Below are 26834 nucleotides of genomic sequence, written 5' to 3' on the forward strand. Positions count from 1 at the left end.
ACAATGCAAACAAATAAGACATTGGTCGGGTTGTGACAACCCTCAGGACAATGTGAAAGAGCATTGCGCATAGCAGTATTGCTATGCACAGTTAGAAGTAATTTTAACAAACATACAGAGAATTGTTTCTATCTTATATAATAAAGGTAAATGAAATTATCAAAACGCCCAAGATTTTTACATATTGCACTGTCCCTCCTTCAATTTTTTTAAATTAGTTTTCTTGATTCTTCGATATCTATTAATCTCATTAAGGATATCTAGCGCTTCTCCAACACAAGCTTTAGCAGCTTAAACTTTACTTAGAATGAAATAAAAAAACAATTTTTTTTAACTGAAAGTAAGGAGCGACATTAAAACTTACAACGAACAGAAATTACCCCGTATATGAAAGGGGCTGCTCCTTCTTCAACGCCTTGCTCTTTGCACTAAAGTTTGACTCTTTCTCTCAACTCTACTTTTTAAAACAGTAAAAACTTTAGCATAAAGAGCAGGGCGTTGAAGAAGGAGCAGCCCCTTTCATATACGGGGTAATTTCTGTTCGTTTTAAGTTTTAATGTCGCTCCTTACTTTCAGTTAAAAAAACTTGTTTTTTTTATTTAATTTCTGAATGTTTTTTAGTTAATCCAATATTTTGATTTCGGCTCTCCGCAGATGAATAATTAAAGCGAAATTTGTATATTTATTTATTTTATTAGTCATATTTATCATATTTATTTATTAGTTTTGATCGAATGATTTTGCGAAAAAAGGAGGGGAAGGAGGCCCAGTTGCTCTCCAATTTTTTGGGTACTTAAAAAGGAAACTAGAACTTTTAGTTTTTACGAACGTTTTCATTAGTAAAAGATATACGTAACTTACGAATTAGTTTACGTAACAAACTTCTATGTTCGTATGTTTTTATTACGTATATGAGAAGGTTCGCCCACTCGTCAATACCTCGTCAATAACTCTTTGCATTAAAGCTTAAATTTTATCCCCTGGATCACAAAGGCCGTAGAATAAATAGTTGAAATTACTAAAAAACCTTTAGCGTAAAGAGTGAGGTATTAGGAGGAGGTGAACCCCTTATATGCATAATATTTTCTGTTCGTTTTAAGTTTTAATGCTACTCCATACTTCCAGTTGAAAAAAAAACTTTTTCTTATTTATTTTCTCATTGTTTTTTTTAAATAATGCTAGAGAATGTTGCGCCCCCTTTATGGAAATCTTCTTCCCCCATGACAAATTCCTCCATGGAAAATTTTCCCCACATATCCCCCTCTTCTCAACCCCCCCACTCCCAACCAAAAAATCCCCCTGAAAACGTCTCTACATTTCCCAATAACCATTAATATATGCAAACACTGGTCAAAATTTGCAACTTGCAGCCCCTCCCACGGGGACTGTGGGGGAGTAAGTCATCCCCAAAGACATAGTTATAAGGTTTTTTGACTATGTTGAATAAAATGGCTATCTCAGAATTTTGATCCGACTACTTTGGGGAAAAATGAGCATGGGAGGGGGCCTAGGTGCCCTCCGATTTGTTTGGTCACTTAAAAAGGGAACTAGAACTTTTCATTTTCGTTAGAATGAGCCCTCTCGCTAAATTCTAGGACCACTGGGTCGATACGATCACCCCTGGGAAAAAGAAAAAAAAACAAACAAACAAATAAACACGCATCCGTGATTTGTCTTCTGGCAAAAAATACAAAATTCCACATTTTTGTAGATAGGATCTTGGAACTTGTACATTAGGGTTCTCTGATACGCTGAATCTGATGGTGTGATTTTCATTAAGATTCTATGACTTTTAGGGGGTGTTTCACCCTATTTTCTAAAATAGGGCAGATTTTCTCAGGCTCGTAACTTTTATGGGTAAGACTAAACTTGATGAAACTTATATATTTAAAATCAGCATTAAAATACAATTCTTTTGATGTAACTATTGGTATCAAAATTCCGTTTTTTAGAGTTTTGGTTACTATTGAGCCGGGTTGCTCCTTACTACAGTTCGTTACCACTAACTGTTTGATACATTCTTTTATGTGTCTTGTAATTCCCAGTTACAACAAATCCGCAAAGAAAAGAAAAAATTATACCTGTCAGACAGACACTCTCGAAGTAGACATTACCAGGGGCCTCCTTCACAGCGGCAGATGTATTCCCTCCTTCCACTATTTGACACTCATGCCTCTTAAGATCAACATTGAATCCAAGACATGATGGTTGACTTTCGCAACGCCTTGTGCATGATGCTAATAAGCCAGGAGAATTTTCGCGATAATTGCGTCGTGATCTTTCTCGCGTTTGCTGAGATTGTATTTGAATGCCTGTGCAGCGCTGAAACTCAAGATGACCGCTTTTACATTTCCCATCTGCAAACAAGAAAAGAATGAAAATCTGAACTCTACTACACAGAGTTCTATCGATCTTTCCAGCTGCACTTCTGTATAATTCGATATAGAGCTTAGAAATACGTTTTGACGTACGAGAAAAATTTTTGCTGAAAAACCTTTTAGTTTACTTACATAGAACAAAATACCAAATACACATTGTAAAATAAGATTCAAGCCATAAATGTTAAATCAAATCGAGGTGTGGAAGTTTATAATATGAATTAAAAATCAATTTCCATCTTTCTCCTTAATATTGGGAACACAATCTACTTTAATATTCTCTCCCTTCAAAAAACGGGTATTTTATAATAAAAGTTAAGAATAATAATAGGCATCATTATTAAATTCAGAAGATTACATAAAATGTTACCGCTTGCATTTTAGTTATTTATACGTGTTTCATTACCATGTAAAAACATACTACGTTTGATTCTGAAGAAGACACAAGGTTGTTTGACTAATATGAGGAAAAAACTAATGTGAAAAGGACGGGATCCAGCACCCTGATAGTCAGTTTCTTACCAGTGCTCTACTAAAACACGCGCAGTTTCAATAATTTAGTTTAAAAGCTGAAAATACTTTGTTTTTTTTTTAATCTATACATTTGGAATTATCAGGTGGCGTTTTGTTGCGTGATGATCTTATTTTAGAAACTCCGAAATAATAGCATCTCACAGGAAAGGAGGTCCGCTTTTTCTTCTATCCAGTATAATTTCTGTTCATTTCAAAGGTCTATCTCTTTTCTTTATAATTTGAAATTAGACTTATACGAACTTTCATTTTTAATATTTCATGTAAAAGGTTTATTCTTCATTTAAATATGAGATAATCAAATTAGAAGAAGGGTGATGGGCTAGCAGAAGACAAAGAGAAAAGAAACGTCTGGTATCACGGCATTAGGTACTTTTCCTGATGTTCAAGCAGACTAAATGTGACGCTCTTAAGGGGCAGGTAAAGGATTTTTCAAGAAGGAGGGCTAAATCCACTATGGCCAAGTCTTAGTTCTGAAAATACATACAACTATGTTTGCTTTAAGCAATTTGCTTAATGAGACCATTCCAAAGAGCGTTTAATCATCCTCTAAGTTTCTAATAAATACCCTTAAATAGAGTTGATGCGGCTCTAAGGTCACTGAGAAGACTGAAGACACTCATCGTGCATCTTAACTAATTATCAATACATAATACATACATAATACAAAAATACATACAATTATGTTTGCTTTGTGCAATTTGCTTAATGAGACCATTCCAAAGAGCGTTTAATCATCCTCTAAGTATCTAATAAATACCCTTAAATAGAGTTGATGCGGCTCTAAGGTCATTGAGAAGATTGAAGACACTCATCGTGCATCTTAACTAATTAACAAATGAATAGCTATCGAAAACTGTTTTTCCATGCGTCCTAGCTTTTATGGCGAAGAAATAATAATACTGCAGCACCGTAGCTGTGACAATATAATTTTATTTCTGCAAAGTTCTCAGTTTTGAGTAACCTAAAGAGTCTTGTTACAGCACAGTGGATTGACGCCCTGCTTGGAAAGCAGGAAAGCCCTGCTTGGAAAGCCCTGAGTTCGATCCCGCCGTGACAAGGTTGGGTGACAAGCTTGCTATTTATTCCTGTAAAAAAGACCGAGCAAATAAAATGTTGTTTCGATGTTTATCTTTTATTTTATCCACTTAGAGAGAGCCGCCGCAAGATTTTAACTGCACTTGTCATCGAGCTGAACGGTTTTATTGAAAAAGCAAACTAACCTGGGCGTCTTGGAACGAATTCCTTTTCTCCATTATCTCCTAAATATATGCTAACCAGTTGGACATCCTGTCTATCCATCCCCTTAGATTTAGCATCATCACCTTTTCTTGACTGATTTGTTGTATTAGACTGGCCTGGGGGTTTGGTGGACCTTGAACCATTCAAAGAAGATGAAGAGGTATAGTATATTGGTTTATTGGGTGGACTCTGGAAAAACCAACTAATAGTTGTAAAACTGTCGTACGATCGCCCATTCTGACAGATTCTTTCTTTATATGTCGTCCCAGGTCGGGCTTGATAATTCATCTTACCACCAGACACTATGAACAAAAACGATTTGGTTATGATAAAATATGCAATAGGGTAATATCAGAAGCTTGTTTACATAATGTTTTTGTGGGTTTTGAACAGTTCGTGGTAAAGAACTTTAGGTGAAAAGCAACTATTTCTAATAAAAACTCAAACTGTTCTGATTAAAATACGTGTAACAACAAAAGCAATTGTTCATGCTGTTTCTAAATATGTAATATGTGTTAATTTGAAAGTTGGGAGAAAGCTCATCAAAAGGTGTTAGCACGTGAAATTGTTTTTTTTTATTTTAGAAATTGTAAGCGAACTCTCCCAAAAAGCGGAATTCAAAAAGCGTGCGAATACTAAGCCACTATTTTAAAAAATGACATTTCTTAATTTCCCAGAGAAGGATGGGCTCACTTGTGACCATCCATAATTTTCAGTAAAAAATTATTAATAAGAAATTGCCAAAATTCAACATCTTGGCCAGCAAAAGAGCAAATTTGACCGGAATACGACTGAATTATTGCCAAAAAAAGCTCTCAGAACTGTAAAAATGGTACTGATATGCCCTCCAAGTCGCGGAGTAAAGACCTGTGCTAGTGTACCATTTTTCCCTGAATATATAGATAGACTAAAAAAAAATAAACGTAACGTTATTAAAGACCATTTATCCGATGAAGCAAACGGCTATAGAATAAAGTATAGTTGCACATAATCTATTAGGTTATTGGCCAATGGTTGAGGAGAGGTGTACCCAATTCCCAAAAAAGCATTTTAGGCCAATGTTATCAAACATTTTACGAGAGTTGCTTTGAAATGGATAGATATCAAAAATATTACGCTTTTGTATATAACTTCTATCTTTAAACAAACAATAAGTGTGTATATCTATATACTTATATGTATCTCAGGCCTGAAAAAAACGGTTTTGATAGTTTAAGACTTCGAGAGGATTCTTTTTAACCCTAAGGATGATCGTGTCGAATCTAAGGTCCTATAAGCTGACGTCGGGACATTATGAAAAGAATTTTCGAATTAAACATAGTGATTCATTCTTTACAGGATCTTGGAGTTGTAACACCGGCTATTTGTAAAAATTGGGATAACTTAGGAGTTATCCCCAAAAAAAATTCTTTAAAAAATTCTTTAAAAAAAAGAATTTTTAAGTCGATCGTACTGAATCACGGTCGCAGCGGTAATTGCAACCAACTAAAGTAGGAACCATAGTAACCTCAGTAAATGATAGTAAACTCAGTAACCATAATAAATCAGCTCATAGTAGCCACAAATTAAGAAAAAAGAAATTTAAAAACTGACAAGTAAGGAAAAATCCTCATTTCTAGCGGATTCAGGAATGGTAAGTATTATCTAAATTAGTATTAACTGTAAAATGTTACTTTTGAAAACAGATTCAAGAGATTTCGAAAAGTAGCCTAAAACCAAGGGCAAATCCATGATTTTTGTTGGATGGAATAAGGGGGAGGATGGGATGGAATATACTTTAAAAACGCATTGAAATTTGTTATTTTGTCACGCTTTTCCGAGTTAGACAAAAAATTTGGGAAGAGTGATTCAAATGGTTTAGCACCCCTAGATACGGTCTTCCCCGAAACCTCCCTAAAAATGGCTTCGGGTCGAAACAAAAAGTATACCATGAGAATGGACGTGGCCAAACACCCTAAACAGGGGACTTACAGTCCCCTGGATTGAAGGAAAATCACTTTTTTGACTGGGTAGCACTGATATGTCCTCTTATTTTTCTCCACTGCTAGAGGGGCACTGAAAAATCATAGAGAACTGGTTAGTGGCTACTTTAAAGGGAATTAATATATCAAGTGCCTTTTATAATTAACAAAACACGATGTTTAAGATAAAATAAATGTTTTTCAAAAAATTAATTATTCCTATATAAGATTAAATAAAAAAACAAGTTTTTTAAATGAAAGTAAGGAGCGACATTAAAACTTAAAACGAACAGAAATTACTCCGTATATGAAAGGGGATTTTCCTTCTCAACGACCCGCTCTTTACGCTAAAGTTTGACTCTTTCTCTTAACTCTACATTTTAAAACAGTAAAAAACTTTAGCGTAAAGAGCGGGCGTTGAGAAGGAAAAGCCCTTTTCATGTACGGAGTAATTTCTGTTTGTTTTAAGTTTTAATGTCGCTCCTTACTTTCATTTAAAAAACTTGTTTTTTTTTATTTAATTTCTGAACGTTTTTGAATCAATGCATGTTTCGATTTTGGCTCTCCGCAGAGGAATAATTAAAACAAAATTTGTATATTTATTTTTTTTTGGCTAATTGGCTTTCTCATAATTTTGATCGAATGATTTTGAGAAAAAAAGAGCGGGGGAGGAAGCCTAGTTGCCCTCCGATTTTTGGTTAATTAAAAAGGCAACTAGAACTTTTAATTTTTTACGAATCTTTTTATAAGTAAAAGATATACGTAACTTATAAATTAGCTTACGTAAAGAACTTTTGTATTCTCATGTTTTTATTACATATATGAGGGTGTTCGCCCCCTCGTCAGCACCTTGCTCTTTACACTGAAGCTTAAATTTTGTCCCAATTCATTAAGAATGACCCCCGAATCACAAAAGCCGTAGAGTAAATAGTTGACATTACTAAAAATACTTTAGCGTAAAGATCGAGGTATTAGGAGGAGGTGAGCCCCTCCAACGGGTAATAATTTCTGTTCGTTTTAAGTTTTAATGCTGCTGCTTACTTCCAGCTGAAAAAAAAACTTTTTCATATTTATTTTTTCATTGTTTTTTTTTTCAAGTAATGCTAGTAAATCCTGCGCTCCCTTCATGTAAATTTTCCTCCCCCATGACAAATTCCTCGAAGGAAAGTTCCCCCAGCATATCCCCCTCTTCTCAACCCCTGCCTCCAGCCAAAAAATCCTCCTGAAAACGCCTGTACACTTCCCAATAACCATTACTATATGTAAGCACTGGTCAAAGTTTTGAACTTGTAACCCCTCCCACGAGGACTGTGGGGGAGTAAGTTGTCCCCAAAGACATAGTTATAAGCTTTTTCGACTACGCTGAATAAAATGTCTTTCTCAGAATTTTGATCCGTTGACTTTGGAAAATAATTAGCGTGGGAGGGGGCCTAGGTGCCTTCCAATTTTTTTGGTCACTTAAAAAAGGCACTAGAACTTTTCATTTCCCTTAGAATGAGCCCTTTCGCAACATTCTAGGACAACTGGGTCGATACGATCACCCCTGGGAAAAAAAAAACAAAAAAACAAACAAACAAACAAATAAGCACGCATCCGTGATCTGCCTTCTGGCCAAAAATATAAAATTCCACATTTTTGTAGATAGGAGCTTGAAACTTCTACAGTAGGGTTCTCTGATACGCTGAATCTGAGGGAGTGATTCTCGGTTAAGATTCTATGACTTTAATGGGTGTTTCCCCCTATTTTCTACAATAACGCAAATTTTCTCAGGCTCGTAACTTTTGATGGGTAAGAATAAACTAGATGAAACTTATATATTTAGAATTAGCATTAAAATGCAATTCTTTTGATGTAGCTATTGGTACCAAAATTCCATTTCTTAGAGTTTTGGTTACTATTGAGCCGGGTCGCTCCTTACTACAGTTCGTTGCCACGAACTGTTTGATACAAGAGGGTGAATGGCGCCATAATCGTAGATTACAACTATTGACGATGCTGTAGTAGAACAATGTGACCAGTTGAACAATACCAGTGCAACTGGGGTTCGTTTTTTACTATATTCAGTTAAGGAAAAGCCAGAGACATTTTCCTAGGTGTGACAAATAAATAAACCTCAGTTTATTTTCGATAATTTATTTGCACAAGTAATAATTCATTTTTGAACCACTATAAACCAACAAGAAAAAAAGGTGTAAAGAAATACAAAACGAAAAAGGACCAAAATAAAACAAAGAGAAGTAATTAAAATAAAAATATTTGATTAAACCATATAATTGGTTGAAATTTTGAAATAACATGCCGAGACAGTTACATACTTCAGAAATAATCTTTTCGTCCTCTACTTCTCTTTTCTCCGTGTCGCCCAGATTCGTTCATACCCCATAGTTATGACACTAGTTGGTAATATCTAAAGGTATATCATCAGAGATTCCAGAATATTTTTGGCAGAAAATAATGCTGTTTTAAGAAAGACTAATGTGTTTCCTCTTTGCGGGCAAAATGCACTTTGTATGGCCAATATCACCAATATATCTATACAGCTTGTATCCGAATACCAATAACAGGATAGGATATTTCAGATCCAAGTATATTTAGTTGGTAAATATAAACCATCTTGGATTTCTTAATGTAATTCTTACACATATTAGGAGCTTATTCATTAAAGGTACTAGCTAAGACACTCTAAAATTTCAGCATCATCAGAAGTTCACCTCAACTCCTCATTTTTTGTTGGGGTATAAATTTTGAGCGTATACATTTTTTAACTGTAACATTTTTTCAAGTTTATAAAAATAAGATACTTTCTGCTTTAGATACATAAATAAAATTTAAAACAAGCAAAGACTCAAATAGAAAACATTTTCAAAGACTTAAGTAGATTATATATAGGTAATATCTAAATATTCTTTTATAATTTTAGGGATTCTCAGCCCCTCCCCTAAAAAAGAAAATAAGGTAGATTGCACTACATGCATGGACAAACTAAATTTATGAGGACTGTTAAACTTAAAGAGCATCAATCACCTAAAACAAAAAAATAATAAAATTGTCACCTAACAACCTGGACAATCAAATAGCCAGAGTTCAATGGGTTAGAATTTCAATAAATCAAGGTCGAGTTCAATGTCAATATACAAAATTTTATTAAAGAAATTTTTTCCGGTAGCCAGGACCATCCAGCAGGACAAGACCCATCCGAACAGCCAAAGCGAAATTCATGGAAAAACGTTCGAGGTAATTACAGTATTATAGTATACAATGTATAGATTATTGTGATAATATACCCTTTTCTATAAGTATTTTCATTTTACCTGAATCATCTGCACTAAGGAAACATTGACTTCCTGGGGCATAAAAAGCGAAGGATCGGCAGTTAAAGCTGTTTTCATCATCACAGTAGCTTTGACATTCCTCTTCTGTTGTTACATCAGACACAACGGAATCCAAGTATCGAGGATGAGCGTCATCAATTGAACTGTAATGGCACCCACTGTTTACAGCTAAAATTAATTATCAACATATATACATATATATATATATATATATATATATATATATATATATATATATATATATATATATAAATAAGTTGTATGTTTGTGTGTTTGTCCGCATATGACGTTATATATATATATATATAAATAAGTTGTGTGTTTGTGTGCTTGTCCGCATATGACGTCATTATAAGTCTATGAGGCTTTGTATATGACGTCATTATAAGTATATAAGAGGGCGATTCAAAGGGAAATTTCAGTATAAATCCTACAGTGGCAGAAGAAACAGCCGAGGAAGCTGATCAAAGAGTTAATTCAAAGAGAAATTTTACTATAAATCCTACAATAGCAGAAGAAACAGCCGAGGAAGCTGCTCAAAGAGTTAATGCCAAAAGGCTTGCGGCTAATAGAGAAAGTAAGAAATGAAAGCGTGCCGAGGAATCACAAGAACAACGTGAAAACATGCTTGCGTCTCTAAGAGAAAATGACAACCGCGACACAGAGAATATAAATGACGACCGGGACACTCAAAGAAAAATTACAGACCGGGACACCAGGACACAAAAGACGACTGGGACACCGGGCCACAGGGAATATAGATGTATATATATATATTTATATATATATATATATATATATATATATATATATATATATATATATATATATATATATATATATATATATATATATATATATATATACTAGCTGTTGGGGTGGCGTTTCGCGCCACCCCAACACCTAGTTGGTGGGGCGCTTCGCGCAACCCCCCAAGCCCCCCCGCGCGCGTAAGTCGTTACGCGCCATATTAGTTACGCGCCATTGTAGTTGTGTCCCTATGTCCAACCTGTGAATATAGATATATATATATATATATATATATATATATATATATATATATATATATATATATATATATATATATATATATATATATATATATATATATATATATATATATGTTTTTAACTACGTAAAACTTGCGAATATACAACATTCTTTTCTGTCCCATTGTCTGTGCATATAAATAGATTGTCAGGTTTACCGACTCTTGAACATGCAACATATAATGGTCCATGGGAAAACAATCCGTATTCAGATCTATACCTCATGATTCTAATGATTGCCCTTGAGCTTTGTTGATGGGGATTGCTAATCGACCATTCCCTGAGTCGCCATCGTCATTTATATATCCCCCTGTGCACCCCGGCGTCCCCTTTGTAGTTATGTCCCTGTGTCCCGGTCGTCATTTATATTCCCTGTGTCCCGGTCGTCATTTGTGTCCCGGTGTTCCAGTCTGTGATTTCTCTTTGAGTGTCCCGGGCGTCATTTATATTCCTTGTGTCCCGGTGTCCCGGTCGTCATTTATATCCCCCTGTGCCCCCCGGCGTCCCCATTGTAGTTGTGTCCCTGTGTCCCGGTCGTCATTTATATTCCCTGTGTCCCGGTCGTCATTTGTATCCCGGTGTCCCGGTCTGTATATACATTCGTTTTTTAGTTTTGTTTTTCTCCTTTATTTTTTTCCTTTTTTCTTTTTTTTCTTTTTTAGTTTATTTAGATTTTTAGATTTTTTAGTTTTTTTATTAGTTTTTAGTTTTTTTGTAGTTTTTACCATTTTTTTAGTTTTTTTAGTTTTTTTTTTACTTATGTCCTGGTCGTCATTTATACTCCCTGTGTCCCGGTCGTCATTTGTGTCTCGGTGCTTTGTTGATTGCTAATTTATATTATATTTATATTTATATTTTTTATATTTATTAATATTTTTTTAGTTTTCTTTTTCTCTTATTTTTCAGTTTTTTCCTTTTTTTTAGTTTTTTCTTTTTTAGTTTTTAGTTTTTTTTGTTTTTTACCTTTTTTTAGTTTTTTTAGTTTTTTTAGTTTTTTAGCTTTTTTAGTTTTTTTATTAGTTTTTAGTTTTTTTTTTAGTTTTTGCCTTTTTTTAGTTTTTTCAGTTTTTTTTAGTTTTTAGCTTTTTACCTTTTTTTAGTTTTTTTTAGTTTTTTAGCTTTTTTAGTTTTTTTTCTTTTTAGTTTTTTTTGTAGTTTTTACCTTTTTTAGTTTTTTTTCTTCTTTTGTATTAGTGTGAAATAATTCAGACGTCATATGCGGACAAACACGACGTCACTCGACAGACAGACAGACAGACATAACCCACAAACAACTTATTTTTATATATATTTATTCATATTTTTTTAGTTTTCTTTTTCTCTTTTATTTTTCAGTTTTTTCCTTTTTTTTTAGTTTTTTTCTTTTTTAGTTTTTAGTTTTTTTTAGTTTTTTACCTTTTTTTAGTTTTTTTTAGTTTTTTTAGTTTTTTAGCTTTTTTAGTTTTTTTATTAGTTTTTATTTTTTTTGTAGTTTTTGCCTTTTTTTATTTTTTTCAGTTTTTTTTTAGTTATTAGATTTTTACCTTTTTTTAGTTTTTTTTAGTTTTTTAGCTTTTTTAGTTTTTTTTCTTTTTAGTTTTTTTTGTAGTTTTTCCCTTTTTTAGTTTTTTTCTTCTTTTGTATTAGTGTGAAATAATTCAGACGTCATATGCGGACAAACATGACGTCACCTGATCCACAGATCCACAGATCCACAGATCCACAGACAACTTATTTTTATATATATAGATATATATATATATATATAATATATATATATATATATATATATATATATATATATATATATATATATATATATATATATATATATATATATATATATATATATATATATATATATATATATATATATATATATATATATATATATATATATATATATATATATATATATATATATATATATATATATATATATATATTCACAGGTGGGGCACAGGGACACAACTTCAATGGCGCGTAACTAACATGGCGCGTAACGACTTACGCGCGCGAGGGGCTTGGGGGGCGCGAAGCACCCCCACCAACTAGGTGTTGGTGGTCAAAAAATTGGAGATTTTCATGTAAGGGATTACAACAATTCAAAAGTCTTAAAAAAGAAAACCAGAAATTTGAAGGTTTATAGAAATCGTTGTTAGAACTCGGACATAGAAGTTTGCGCAATGTCATTTAAGACCTGAAAAAAAAAGTTGAAATTTTTTTTAAGATCTGTTCAGAATCTCTAAAGTTATCATGTAAACTACAACACTATTTATGATGCCTAGGCAATCATTTTAATGTTTTAATTCAGACGTGAAAAATACCTGAAAATTTTTAAATTAGTTTGCTTTTCGTTAGATAAAATCAACTTGCTACGTTGAACGCAATATATGAAAACAACCAGATGTACCATGTCAGTAGCAAGGCCCAAAAAATGAAAACTTGCAATTATTACAAATGATGATTCTTTGGAACCGCATGAATTATCAAACGTGATAGGACCGAGAAAACGGCCCGAACATACTAAATTTACAATGGGAGAATACCAACAACCTCAACCTTCAAATGAGAAGAGAACAATACGGGCAGCTAAAGCAAGGTGTATTTCTAAATTTCCTGAAGTAATAAAAATCCAAAATGAAGAAGAAATACAATTTTGGTTAGAAGAAATGCAACAGCGAGTATCAAAACGTGTCATGAATGAAAACAAATAGCAAAGACACGGGAGCTAGAAGATATACGAAAACGAAAATTAGAACGTGTCTAAAAATGAAAATAAAGACCAAAGATACGGGCGGATAGAAGACAAGTGACAACTAGAATCGGAGCAAGTCAAAAATGGAAAAGAAGAGCGGAGACATGGGTGGTTAGAAGATATGTGAAAACAGGAATTAGATCGTGTCGAAAATGAACATAAAGATCAAAGACACACACGATTAGAAGACAACCGACTACGAGAATCTGAGCTAGTCAAAAATGAAAAACAAGAGTAAAGACACCTACGATTAGATGACATGGGTGAAAATCAACAACTTTGACAGCGAGAATCAAAACCTGTCGAAGTTGAAAAGGATAGCGATGATGATTAGGCTTGGGATTTTGACATGTATAAGGTAAATGATAACTCTTTGGAAGAAAAAGAAGTTTTTGTCCAACCACCAGAACAATTAACAAATCTACAAACTGGACCATCATCTGAGACTAGACCAATAAGGGCAGCTAAAGCAAAAGGACATTAGCAAATTGTCTGAAATAATGAAAATCCAACATGAAAAATAAAGAAAACAGGGTTAGAAGATCATCGACAGCAAGAATCAAAACGCTTCAAAATTGAAAATGATAGCGATGATGATTGGGTTTGGGATTTTGACCTGGATAAGTTCATCAACATATGTATTTCATAAAATATAACTCGTTTGGAGGTTGTTGCTTACAAAAAGAAGCAATATATACAAGGTTACCACATCCCGAATGCAGGGGCCTGTATCGATATCAACTACATAGTTTTTTTTATTAACTCGCATATTGACATTTCTGGCCACAAAAAAAAAAAAAAAAAAAAAAAAAAAAAAAAAAAAAAAAAATCTAAAAAGGTTACAAATTTAAGGAAAAATTTATATTTTTCCCAATATATATGAGCCGAACCAAGTCCTTTTAAATTTACAGGTAATAATTAAAGAGATGAGACAATTATTTAGCTTGACATTTACATTAGGTACCTTCAATTTTCCTACAAGGAAAGTCTAGCTTTTTTACTCTCCCCCCCCCCCACCCCCCGAGGTGGTAATAGGTTTTTCTTTTGTAATAGAATGAAGTTAATCATCTCATTAATATTTGTCTATAAAATCGATGAAACTCCTACGAAGGAGATTTAACTCTTTCCTTCTGAGGACTACCATACTTTTAGCTTTGTTCAACAAAGCAACTGATATTTCACTGAGTTTTTAGATAAATATTTCTTCTAGCCAAATTCCTGTTGAAGAAAATCCGCATGAGTAAGATTATGACTATGATTACTCTCCTCCCCACAATCAAGACAGGGATAATTCAGAAACTCCCCAAATGAGAAAAGGCCGAAAAATATGATGCGGTAATGTTAATATGAATCTGAAAACTAACTAAATTCTATTTTGAAAAAAAAAACTAAGTTTCATTTTGATATAGTCATAGAAATTTGCTTTTCAGTACACGCTAGTCCAATTCGCTTTTATCATTTTAGGAACAGACTTTTTTAATTCTGCGGAAGTTGAAGAATTTATCATCCCAAAAAGGTTATCAGGATCATTCATTTTTTCTCTTATCATCAATACTTAGCGTATTGTGGTACAGTTTGTTGTCAACGTTCACTACCCATTTGTACACGCTTTATGTGTTGAACAACAAAGCTGTAAGAGTTTTAACATGCAATTTATTCAGGGACTCAGTGAGGTCAATGGAACAACAATTAGAAGTTCTATGTTTCATGTAGGATTTAAAACTTATGTTAGTTTTCTAACGCATATTTTTTTATCTGATTTGTTGCCAGTATGTTTCTCAGCTTTCTAATAAAAAAAGAGTACATAGTTATGAAAAAAGGAACGAATGTCGACTCAGTTAGAATGTCGGTCCAAACTATTTCAGATTTAAGTTTCCTGTCAGGCCTTGAACTCTGAAACATGCTTCCGGTAGAAGTAAAAAAAGGGAAGTCCTTCAGGAACTCCATACTTTCATGTGGTTTATTTGCTTTAACTAGTTTATTAGAGATGAGGTGAGTGATTGATTTCGAACATGAAAGCAGCTTGTAAGAAGAGAGATCCATTCGTGTGCATGATTGGTTCAGTGTCGGGGTATTTCAGGAAGTTTGTTGAATTATATAGTATTTTCTGTAGTTTTATGGTAACGTTTTTGTACTCTTTTCAAGACGAATCGTAGAGTATGAGTTTAGTTATTATTGAATTTATTTATTTTTATTTATATGGATAAGAGATGGGTAGGACTCAGAAATCCTTTTTTAATGAAATATATTAGTAATAACTTTTTTCTTTCTTTTTTTGGTTCGTCCCTAACGCAATGATATTTGTCATGCCTTATTTTGAAAGAAAGCAGCAATTTTTATTTTTGTTTCGTGCTACCATTATAGTGATATGCAATTGTTGTTTCTTGAGGATATTTTTTTCACATACAGACACACACACAAATAATAAAAAAAAAGACAAATAGGGACGAAAGGGAGCGGAGGTCATCATTGAAAACCAATTTGTTAAAAGTTCAAAAATGTCATTAATTCCTAATGACCTCTGATCTTTTTCTACTCTCAGTTAACACCTCTGCTAGGGAAAACAGGAGAAAAATTTAAAAAAAATCATAAACAAACTTAAATAAATGTGGTTATTTTATCATCCAGTGGATTTATGAAAGAATTCCAAACTCTGGAATTCCTTAAAAGGAGACACGCTACCTATACTTAGTTCTGATGCTTTCAACGTCACGGCCGACATAGAGTGTAGTAATCTAAAACACAATCATGACTAGAAAGCCCGTGGATTGCCTGTTATGTGTTGACTGACGAGTTTGATGAATTATGTGTGTTACTGTAAGATCTTCGAGGCTATTAATGTAAATTCGTTGGTTACTCCAAGCTATAATATAGGGTAGTATTGTTTGACTGAGAGACTATGATGCTTTCATAACAAGCTATAAAAATACTAATTCCCTTTTAATTGATAATTTGACACTATAGATTTAAGCAGAATTTTGTCACTTAAAATTGCTTCTAGCAGTTTTGCACGTATGTGAAGATTTCTTAATCCCTTCCTAGCGGTGCTTCCAATGCCAATCAAACTTAACGAATTGTACTCTTTATTTAGCGCATTCTTTTTTCTAGGTACTCTCCCACCGCACCTGCAACAATTTTTGTCACGGATAGGCTCAGGTAGGTACTCTTCTTCCTTACGTAGTTCTTGTCAACGATTTATTTTACCAAAACGATCTTCTACAGCAGTCCAGAGGTCTCCTGTATATCAATCAATTCTATTATGGAACTCTATCCCTTCGGATGTCCCTCTATTTCTTTCTGCAAAGGCATTATTTCGTCGGATTTTTCCTGTTTAGTAATTTCTTTCCCTCTCTCTCTCTCTCTCCTTTGTTTTTATTTTTCCTGTTTCCTCTTTTCCTATTGTTTCTCTTTTCTTGGAATTTTTCCTTAACTCATATCTCTCTCTCTCTTATTCTTTTTAAAATTGTTTTCAGGAATCTTCTTAACTTTTAAAGTCCTTGTTTATCTCTCTTGATGTTCCTCAATTTCTTTCTGGAAAGGCGGTTTCTTGTCGGGTATTTCCAGTTCAATAATCTTTCTCTCTCTTTTTTTTTAATTCTTTCCTAATTTGTATGTCTCTCTTCACTTCTTTTAAAATTATTTTCAGCTATACGTTAAATCTCCTTCTAAATCTTTTATCTGTTAAATGTCCTTGTCTTGTTCCAGATTTTTTTTTTTTTTTTTTTTTTTTTTGTATACATTTTATAAAAGTTTTTTATTCTTGTTTCCTGTGGCCCCTTACAAGCAAAGCTTCTTGGGCCTAGTAACCGCTTTACTTTGTAATAGTTTTTCTTTTAGTATTAATAAATTGATTGTAAGTGCGAGGCTGTGACAGACTGTCTCCATGACATGTTGTGCCACGCCAAGATTTCCCAATATAATGTGTTACCAAAATGTCTATTTTCAATAGCTTATTATTTACCAATGGAAATATTTTGTGAAACGTGAACAAAATCCTTTTTTCAAACCAAAACGTAAATAATATGGTAAACTAGTTGCCACAGTCTAATAGTTGCAAGAAAAGGATACAGCTGAAACAATACGTAGCAGCATGAGTCCTTCCGGAGCTTTCTAATTGCCAAATATTGAAAAGATAAAACTTTATTCACCCCATTAATGGAGATCCTTATTCTAATTTTATGTCTATCAAGGTTATCTAAAAAGTGTATTAAGATTTAAAAGGATTGGAAAACGGTTAAATTTCTAATTGTCTAGTTCTATTTTCTTAAGACGCTGTGATAACATGCTTTCACCTTAATACACATGTTTAAATATCTTAGGATTCCCCCTTCTGCTACAAATTGAAGGACCCAGAGCGTAAATTATACTCCATTGACCCAGAAGCGCTTCGAAATATCACGTCTCTAGTAACATATCGCAACAGATAATTTCCGTCTCATCTATTGCATTTCCATTGGAATTATGGTTCCTGCTTTAACATAATGAGAAAATTGTTCCATCTCATAGCCTTTATTCCCAAAGAAAAATCTAGAAAACTATTTTCGATCAAAAATTGGGCAAATAAAAGAAAACGGTGCCACTTTTTGTTCCAATTCGTTAAGCATAGCTGTTCAAACACAACAGCTGTTGGTTTGGAGTGAGAAGTATTCTTAAAACCCTATAGAATATCAGTGCAAACAGTGGGGAGGGGGCAGTCTCTCTTATATACGGACTAATTCCTGTTTGTTTTAAGTTTTAATGCGGTTCTTTACTTTCATTTCAGAAAACTTTTCTTTTCACTTTAATTTCTGTTCATGTTTAATATTATATCCAGTGTTACCCTAAATCCAAAGACGGTTACTACTCCTCAAACTCGACTCTATAAATGAAAATTTAACTTTTATAAAGCAAGGCTTCAAGAAAAACAGTTAATTTTTTGTATTTTCTTTATAAAGTAAAGTATAAATATTCAAGTTAAACAATTCAGCAAGTTTTAATGGCAGATTTATAAAGTAGAGTAAAAAATGGTTTGTGGTAATGTTCTTCATGGACGCCATTGGGAGTGTCACTTCCCCTGGTTAGCAAGAGGATACTTAATATTCTGTATTAATTGGCAATGAGAAAGATTACGATTTAATTTCGCTGGAAATGTCATATTAGCACTTCTCCAAAAAAACTTTCGAGTCAGACCCGTACTGGCTTGCCCCCCCCCCTCCTGCCTTTTGTCCTCTCTGCTGGCAGGTATGTGAATGTAATCTTTTATACTACAAAGAGAATATTGTCAAACAGAAGGGGAAGTATACAACAATGATAGAGGCAGAGACCAAAAATACCCCCGGGAGGCAAGAGGGATTAGATAATTAATCCGAAATAAAAAGTTCTAGTACCCTTTTGAAGTGACCAAAAAGATAGGATGGCAACTAGTCCCCCTTCCACACTCCCTTTTCTCCCAATTATATCCGATAAAAATTTTGAGATAGTCATTTGATTCCATAAACTATGCATTTGGGGATGACATGACTTCCCATAGTTCCTGGGTAAAGGGCTGTAAGTTGCGCAATTTCACCATTAAACACATATAGTATTTGTAGCTGGGAAATATACAGAATTTGCTGGTAGGGGGAGGGGATTTTCTGTGGAGGGTGATTTTCTACGGGGAGAATTTTTCATGGGGAAGGAATTTTCTGGTGGTAATTTTGCAGAGGAAATTGTACACGGTGGGAGGGGGGTATTTCCTGGCATGATTGGAAAAATGGTAAGAAATTAAATAAAAAACCGGTGTTTCCGGCTGAAATTGAAGAGTGACATTAAGAATTAAAACAAAAATGAATTATTCCGTAAATAGGTAGGCTGCCCCTTCTTCAGCCTTTACACTCTTTCCGCTAGAGTTCAAATTTTTTGTGACAATTCTTTAAAAAGATTTCTCAAACACAAGTATCAACTTGAAAAAAAAAGAATCAAAAACACAGCCAAGAATTTAGTTTAAAGATTGAGGGTTGAGGAAGCGGTAGCCCCATCGTATTTGGAATAAATTCTGTATGAAATAAGTTTTAACGTTGCTCAGCAAAAACAAAAATCTTCTCGGCATTGAACTCTTAACAGAGAAGGTTTGTAGTCATAATTCAAGTATTCAGGATTTGTTACAAAACTGACAATCGCCACAAAATAGAAATAAGAAATAAAACATAACCATAATGTTAAAAGTTCGAACATTAGGTCAAAGAGCAACTTTTAATTTACCATGAATTTTAATCCGACTTGAAAGACTGATAGAATTATGAAAGACTTATGAATTATGAATACTCAGAATTAAGAAATTCTTATTAAAGACTGATAGACTGATTAGACCCAGTTATAAAGACTGATAAAGACTGAAAGTCTTTTTTTCTGGAGACTTTTACTGCCGATATGGTATTGCCTGGCCTCTTTCGAATGACATTTCGCTTTTCGTAACTTCTATTAAATCGAAAAAAGTATCATCATTATTACAATGGGCCAACACTGAACGGTATAAGATAAAGCAAACATCTGTGCTACATCTGGAAGTAGAGGAAAATACCACTCAAAATACTATAAAATATGGATTATACATAATTTTTCTTAATTTCCTTACCTTGGTTACATTGGTTTTCAAGGTATTCAATATGAGCACTAGCATCTTCATATCCACTAGTATTTGTCCTTCGACTATCTGGACTTACGAGGCATTCTTGAACCAAACGATCATATGTGGCTGACAAGCAAGTAAAATCTGATTCCTAATACATAAAAAAAACATGCAATAATTCAAATTAACTACAACCAATCTCTACAAAAAGAAAGTAATTTTGGTGAAAAAAAAAGGAATAGGGTAAAAACATAAAGTGAAGTCAACCTTAGGAAGGAAATTAAGTTTTTTTTATCATTATTAACTAGTGAAGCAACAGCAGCAATTCACGAAAACTTAGGAGGGGCAAAATATTCGTTGCAAATTCAAGGGGGGGGGATTTATCATTTTATTTAATTTTTCAATGAAATTTCCAGAAAAAGACATTTTTCAATTAAAATACCTCAAAAAGGTATTTTTGAATATCTAGGGAGGGGGAGCAAAAAAATAAGAGACACGAGTAACTCCCTCGCAATTGAAGCCAGTGCAATGAAAGTTGGACCTTTAATATAGCAGGAATCTTTTATAGGAATGATAAATTTATGTAGATTCCTATCAAAGTGAAACACAAACAGTCCCCTTTCTTAGTAAAAAAAAATTGGTTCAATTTAGCTTGAAAGGAAGGTGCAGACTTTCTTCTCATGCCAAAATCCTTTAAATTGGTTTTCGCTCTAACTATTTTACCCTAAATAATAGAATTATTGTCCTTGACTAACTTCTTTCTTCCCAACGAACTATTTATGTCAAATCAATCATTACTATTATGAAACATAATTAGTGAAAACCTTCGTCATAAATTTTCTCCCTCTCGACACCTGCAGAATACCTTGTGGTGTATTAAGTATGGCAATCCATAGCCTTCATAAGATTAAACATTGTTTTCACATTATTGTCTTCTATCACTAGAATTTGCCTTGTTCTAGAAAGAGCTGGAATCAAACCGAAAACAGAAATTCTAAGTTTTATTTTTGCTATATGGCCGATAAATGTTATTTAAAATATTTTGTTATTCATTAAAGAAAAATAACGAAAATAATTTTAGCAATATAGACAATCGTTAATGTTCCTTTCCTGTATCCTTTCTCTACCTACCAATTCAAGTGGGATATTTGGCTGTTTTCACTACTATCATGAATTGTTTTAGCACGTCTGGAGCAAGTATTGTTTGCACTCCTCAGTGTATACACTGTCTTAAATGAAATACACGTCTGTCCATCACCTTCCATTAAAAAAAGCAGCAAAATAAAAAAGAATTTAACACTAAACTTTTCAAGAAGCTACAAACAGTTGACACTTGATGCCTCTTTTATGAACATAATTTACCTTGGATGAAAATGAATACATCATTGATGCCTTTTTTTATGTACTACAATAATTCAATAATCGCTTCTGAAAGAAATTAAGTTTTGATCTTTTAAAGGGCCCCAGATGGCACAACAATCTTAGGTAAATAAAAGCTTAGGATCTTGTTTAAAAAAAAAAAGTTTAAGTGAGAAAAACTGCCATTTGTAGCTGATTCTGGAATGATAATTGTTATTTTCCTTAGTATTAACAATAAAATATTATTTCGAATACAAATTTGCGGAAATTTTTAAAAGGGGTCTAAAACCCCACTAAATTGACGTCACGATAAACTCACATCATTTTTAGGTGTTCCATACTCTTTCTATAAAATTCAACAAATTTGTTTTCCTACTAATATTTTACTATTAAAACTACCGAAAATAATAATTGCCATTCCTGATGATCTTCATATGGCATTTTTTCTCATTACCCAGTTTTTTAGAAACCATTTTCAAACAGTTGGTTAGAATGGGCTGCTTTGAGCCTCTTTAGCATTTTAATAGCTCAAAATGTAATTTCCCCCAGAATCGGTTATTGTATTATGAAAGAGAACAAAAAGGCATCAAGTTATGTATCCACTTTCATCCTGGTTAAATTGAGCTTTCAAATACAGATTTACGAACAGTCCTATTAAACGTGAACTACTAAACATCTACAAGAGAGAAGAGGTAAAGCTTTGCTTGAAAAAACTTTTTGTAACATGCTCGGCTAAAATATTTCACTGCAACACCGTTGTAAATCTTATCACTTAGCGTAGGATATTCCTCAAAAAGAGATTCAGAATAAAATTTAAACTCTAAGTGTTGCTTGGAAGTATTTCTTGCTTCTTGATACTTCAAAAATCCTCACCCCCTTATTTGTGCCATCCGAAGCAAGACGGGGTCATTGCTTATTATGTAAAAACCCTTAATGCGTTGCTGGCTTGTACTGCATTATGTGGAACAACCTTTATAAAAGACTATTTATCTAATGGCATATTCATCTAAACGACATATTCTTTACATATGACATAATAAGAAAAATGAAATTCGTCGATTTTGTTAAAAACACCCAATTTAAAAAAAAGGTTATGCTGATTAAGTAATTGAAAACACCAAATGTGAATTGCAAAACACCAAAAGGTGTTTTGGTATCGACACATGTTTTTTTCATAAGAAACAAACTGGTTAAAAAAATCATAATTTTGGAACTAAAATAAAAGAATAGCCTAAAATGTCAATTGTTTACTATCACACATTGCATAAGCTATACAGCAAGTTCTGCCACGTTCTGCGGATGAAGGATGACAGATTGCCGAAGATTGTCCTTTTTGGCCAATCGTCTGGGGCTACACGGAAAGCAGGTCGTCCTTGTCTGGGTTGGGAGGATGTCATAAATAAAGATTTAAAGGAAATGGGAACTTCCTGGGAGGGTGTAAAGAGGGAGGTTGTGAATAGATTAGGTTGGAGGAGGAGCGTGCGTAGCTGTGTTGGCCTCAGGTGGCTTGGTGCTGCAGTGAGTTATTAGTAGTAGTAGTAGTAGTATATTTTGCAACAAGGTAAAGTTATGAATCAACCAACCTTCTGACGAGAACTAAATAAAACTGAAATATTTTATTGCAAACTAAAAGCTAACAAATCTATAAATTTTATCTACAAGTTGTGCAGATTGCTTAAAATACCTGAAGACATGCGATTTCACATTCCTGCCGAGACTTCACGTTTTTTAACGGCTTTTCCCCTTTTGATCTGTACTGCTTTCCAGGAACTCTTTCAAAAGCCCATGCTTTGTCTTGACACGTAACAATATTGTCTGAAAACAAACATAATTTTTTGTAGAAATTAACCATGTCTTTATCTTTCGGTGTTATTCAGCTGTAGAGTTAAAAACAAAAGTAGGGATCAAAAGTTCTTTGCACAATGGTTATAATATGAGCTGCTAAACAAAATTATCAATCTGTTCTTCATATGAGAATTATTAATATTATTCAACTGAGCACCTAAACCACCTCTAGGGATGAAAATTTTCTTTTAAAATTCCCATAAGTCTAAAAAAAAGAATAGAACTTTTGTTTTCTATCCGAGAAAGTAACTAGAAGCTTGAAACTACGACTCCAAAACTTTGCTGAAAGTAATCAGATTTGACCCATCAGAGATTAAAGATGTTTCTTCCAAATCAGAAAACTGTGCATGGCAATGAGAGGTGAGCTACTATCAACTTTTGCCAATAAGAACCGAAATCACTAGCTATAAAAATATACCTTTTATACTTTTCCCAAAAGTGTATAATTTGTGAAGTTTAAATTTATTCATTAAAAATCGTTATCGTAAAAAAATTTGCCAAGCCTACATAATCAAATTAAACGTATGAGAGAGCCTTATATCTGAAGCTTATGTTATTTATCTAAGAAAATAGATTTTCATTATTGAGAAGTGAATATTTATTTATTTATTTGTTGTTTTTTTTTCTTAGGAGTGAGCGGACCAAGCCAGTAGTCGTACATCTAGGAATGAATGGTTAGAAGTCTTGATCTCTTTGATGAAGACAAAGTAAATCTGCTTTGTTTTGTCAATTTCAGCTAGATGAGGTGCCTGTGGTGCTGGGTGAAACGTCAAGCAAATGAGGTATACTTAAAATAAGCCATGTTATTGGAAAGGGAATGCTGAATGCAAACGGTTGTGCTTTACCCATAAAGGTACATAAGGCTTTAGACCTGTACGGTAGTTTTGAAGAACCCGTAAAATGGTCTGAATAATCCAAAGTCATCCAAAAGACATATAAATTCCAGCGTAGTAATAGTGATGCTTGGTATTTCATTTTGTCCAAAGTTTCCGGTTGATACCAAGTGATCTTATTGTTCATACTGGTGTACTGCTATGACGAACTACTAATAACAATTCACCACAGCACCAAGCCACCTGGGTCAACAAATCTACGCATTCTCCCTCTCAACCTCAATCTATTCAAATCTCCCTCTTCAAATCCTCCCATTAGTCTCCTATTTCCCTTAGTCTTTCTTTACACCATCCTCCCATTTCAACCACGAACGACCTGCTTTCCATTTGGTCTTGGATGATTGACCAGGAACGACAATCTTTGGAAATCTGTCATCCTTCATCCGTAGAATGTGCGGATCGTTCATCCACATAACTGATCTACAGACAATAAAGTGGATACTTCCACCTACTTTGGAGTAGACATTACTGTTCCTCTTGTTGCAAGACGATATTATTCTGCTAGTGGCAAGCTGCGCCAAAGTTGTGCAGTTAGACAGTCTTGAACAAGCATCACACGAAAGTTTAGTAGATAGTTATAAGTTTCTGCCTGCTAGCAAGTTCAAGGTACTACACAAAGAACGATATAATTGTCAGCAATAAAGTTGTGCAAAATTGATTTGTTAGAGAGCTCCCAGATGCAAAATGATACTCCAGCAATTATATGGTTGCTAAAGACACTCAGTGTAAGAAGTATATTAAATGTAACCTATTCAATTCAGCCACCACCCTTCAAATAAGTATGAGCATACAGTTGTGCAGATTTTGCTGAGATTAATACTTGTTCATCAATTTGACTTATTCCTTAAGCCATTAATGATAGTGTTCTTTCAAAACAACAACATCTAGAAGAATTGTTTCATGGTTGTTACATTAACTGCCAACAATAACATTCATCCTGAGAAGCAGGGCTTGGTCTGTTTGCTCTGGATGGTTATAATAAACATTTTACCTCTTTGACAGTTAGCAATGAAAGAGGCTAATTTTCTAGCGATGTTGCAAATGTAGTAAGAGGTAATCTTGCAACTAGTTCTCATGCCACCACAGACATTCTTGTTGCAGTGAAGATTCATTCAACAGTTGTATATTTTATTTATATTCCAACTGATAAAAAATACGCAAACCCTGACAGAATATTTAGCGAGGGCTACAGCACAATTTCTAAGTCTTTCAAAGGCGCTATCAATCTTATATGCAAAGTAGTCCCAAATGAAACATTAACCTTCACGATGACTCTAGCTTTAAGGTTCAAAAAACTCTTTCTTCTTCCATCCCTAGTACATATGAAATGACATGCACTCAAAATAGGTTCTCAACTCAGGGTAAACCCCAAAGTAATAGTGACTGAGATTAATCCTTGCAACCAGATCCAAATCTTCAGCAAAGTTAAAGCCTGGGGCCTTGTCCATGCCCAATGTGTAGGAAAAGCATGGTTCTATAATAATCGGTGACAAACAGCATGTATTTAAACTTTTAAAGTAAGTGTGCAATGATGACTTAACAAGAATAAAGGACCACTCGAGCTGCTGAACAAAGCCCTGTCAGTAACTGTGTAAAAAAAAAGCGGGTTGTTCTGAATATCAATACAAACAGCATGATTCACGAAATACACTGCGTTGACAAATAGGCTGTTCTTGCAAGAAAGCTAAGGGTTGAATATTTAATACACCTAATTCCCGCAGCTAGGGTAAGCCAGGCATGCATAGCGTTCTGGTATTCCATGTGGTAATATTATCAAAAATCTTGTAGCACTCCTGTGAAAAAGGGCGTTTCCGTACTAATATTAATTTTGCTAAGTTACCGGTGAAACATCATGCAAGCAATACCAAAAATACTGATATAGTTCCTTCGGACCCTTCATTGATGTGAAAACGGAGAAAGGGTAAGAAATAAATGGGTCTTTCAGATGCTAAGCTTCCGAATGAGGCATATTGGATCTCAAATTATGAATCTGAGTCTATAACACCGAATCAAACGACTCAAAATCTGTATGGACCCATGACATAGCTTTCAAGAGTCGAGATAGAGTTATAGGTTTTGTAGCTGCAGTGTCTACGTTAACTACTAGAAAATTGAACAAAAAATATAAAAGAGATATCTGATGAAATCAACTACATGTTTGTCAAGTCCTACTGATAGGACATTGATTATTGTATATAAAGACTTTAGTTAGAGAGTTACCACATCCTATTACTAACTGAGTAATAGTCTTGATAGGAGTATCCAGTTGTAGTACAAAGTTGTGTGTTTCACAGAATAGATACCTCGCTACTCAATAATGCAGATGATATTCCAAGACCAATCAATTTGTTTTTCCATATGAAAAAGAACTTTCCGTCAGATAAATGCATATAATGGATACGTTCTGTCGGTCACCACTTCTGTTCAGTTCAATAATCATATTTGCACAGCTTCTAATAGAATTATCTATGTAAGTCTCTCAACTGGGTCAAATTCTAAATCGAGTCATTGGGCTCTTGTTAACAATTTTTTGGAGAAAGCCAGTCGTAAATACGTAGTAATTTGTCAAGCAACAGTTTATAACTGGTAGCCTGTAGAATGCTTATGCTATTTCACATGTTCTGTCGTTGTCTCTTTTCTTTCGGGACGCAAGAACTTTAAGATCTTATAATTCTAAGCATTATAATACGTTTTGAATTTCCCAGTAAGAGCAAACTATAGAGCTACTCATCACCTTACCGTTGTTATTTATTAATTTAGAAAATCTTTTTAAAACACAAGTTTTTCAAAGAAAAGTAAAGAGCTCCATTAAGCCAAAAATGAGAAGAAATAAATTTAAATAATTCTCCTAGCTTAAAACTATTACAAATCACCATCAATAAATAAATGAAACCAAAAACGAGCAGAAATTACAATAGATA

The 26834-nt window shown here is 33.7% G+C and overlaps 2 protein-coding genes and 1 long non-coding RNA gene across 5 annotated transcripts in view; 1 reads left to right on the forward strand and 2 right to left on the reverse strand.

The window, feature by feature from the left end:
* LOC136028245 (uncharacterized) overlaps window positions 1-26834 on the reverse strand; it is a 306509-nt gene that overhangs the window by 127711 nt on the left and 151964 nt on the right. For all 3 annotated transcript variants that reach the window (XM_065705985.1, XM_065705977.1, XM_065705994.1), the window contains exons 11-15: window positions 22860-22990; window positions 19823-19967; window positions 9424-9612; window positions 4133-4453; window positions 2082-2357 (exon numbers count right to left, since the gene is read on the reverse strand). In XM_065705985.1, coding sequence (XP_065562057.1) covers window positions 2082-2357; window positions 4133-4453; window positions 9424-9612; window positions 19823-19967; window positions 22860-22990 — 1062 coding nt within the window. The remainder of the gene's footprint in view (window positions 1-2081; window positions 2358-4132; window positions 4454-9423; window positions 9613-19822; window positions 19968-22859; window positions 22991-26834) is intronic.
* Window positions 88-25008, forward strand: LOC136028375 (uncharacterized). Its single transcript, XR_010617821.1, has 3 exons — window positions 88-146; window positions 16339-16386; window positions 23651-25008. It is a non-coding gene; the product is annotated as an uncharacterized LOC136028375 (long non-coding RNA).
* Window positions 25910-26834, reverse strand: part of LOC136042166 (glycine receptor subunit alpha-2-like) — an 85611-nt gene continuing 84686 nt past the window's right edge. The window contains exon 8 of the mRNA XM_065727126.1: window positions 25910-26016. Coding sequence (XP_065583198.1) covers window positions 25910-26016 — 107 coding nt within the window. The remainder of the gene's footprint in view (window positions 26017-26834) is intronic.

Source organism: Artemia franciscana, chromosome 1 (assembly GCF_032884065.1).
Source record: "Artemia franciscana chromosome 1, ASM3288406v1, whole genome shotgun sequence".
NCBI lineage: Eukaryota > Metazoa > Arthropoda > Branchiopoda > Anostraca > Artemiidae > Artemia > Artemia franciscana.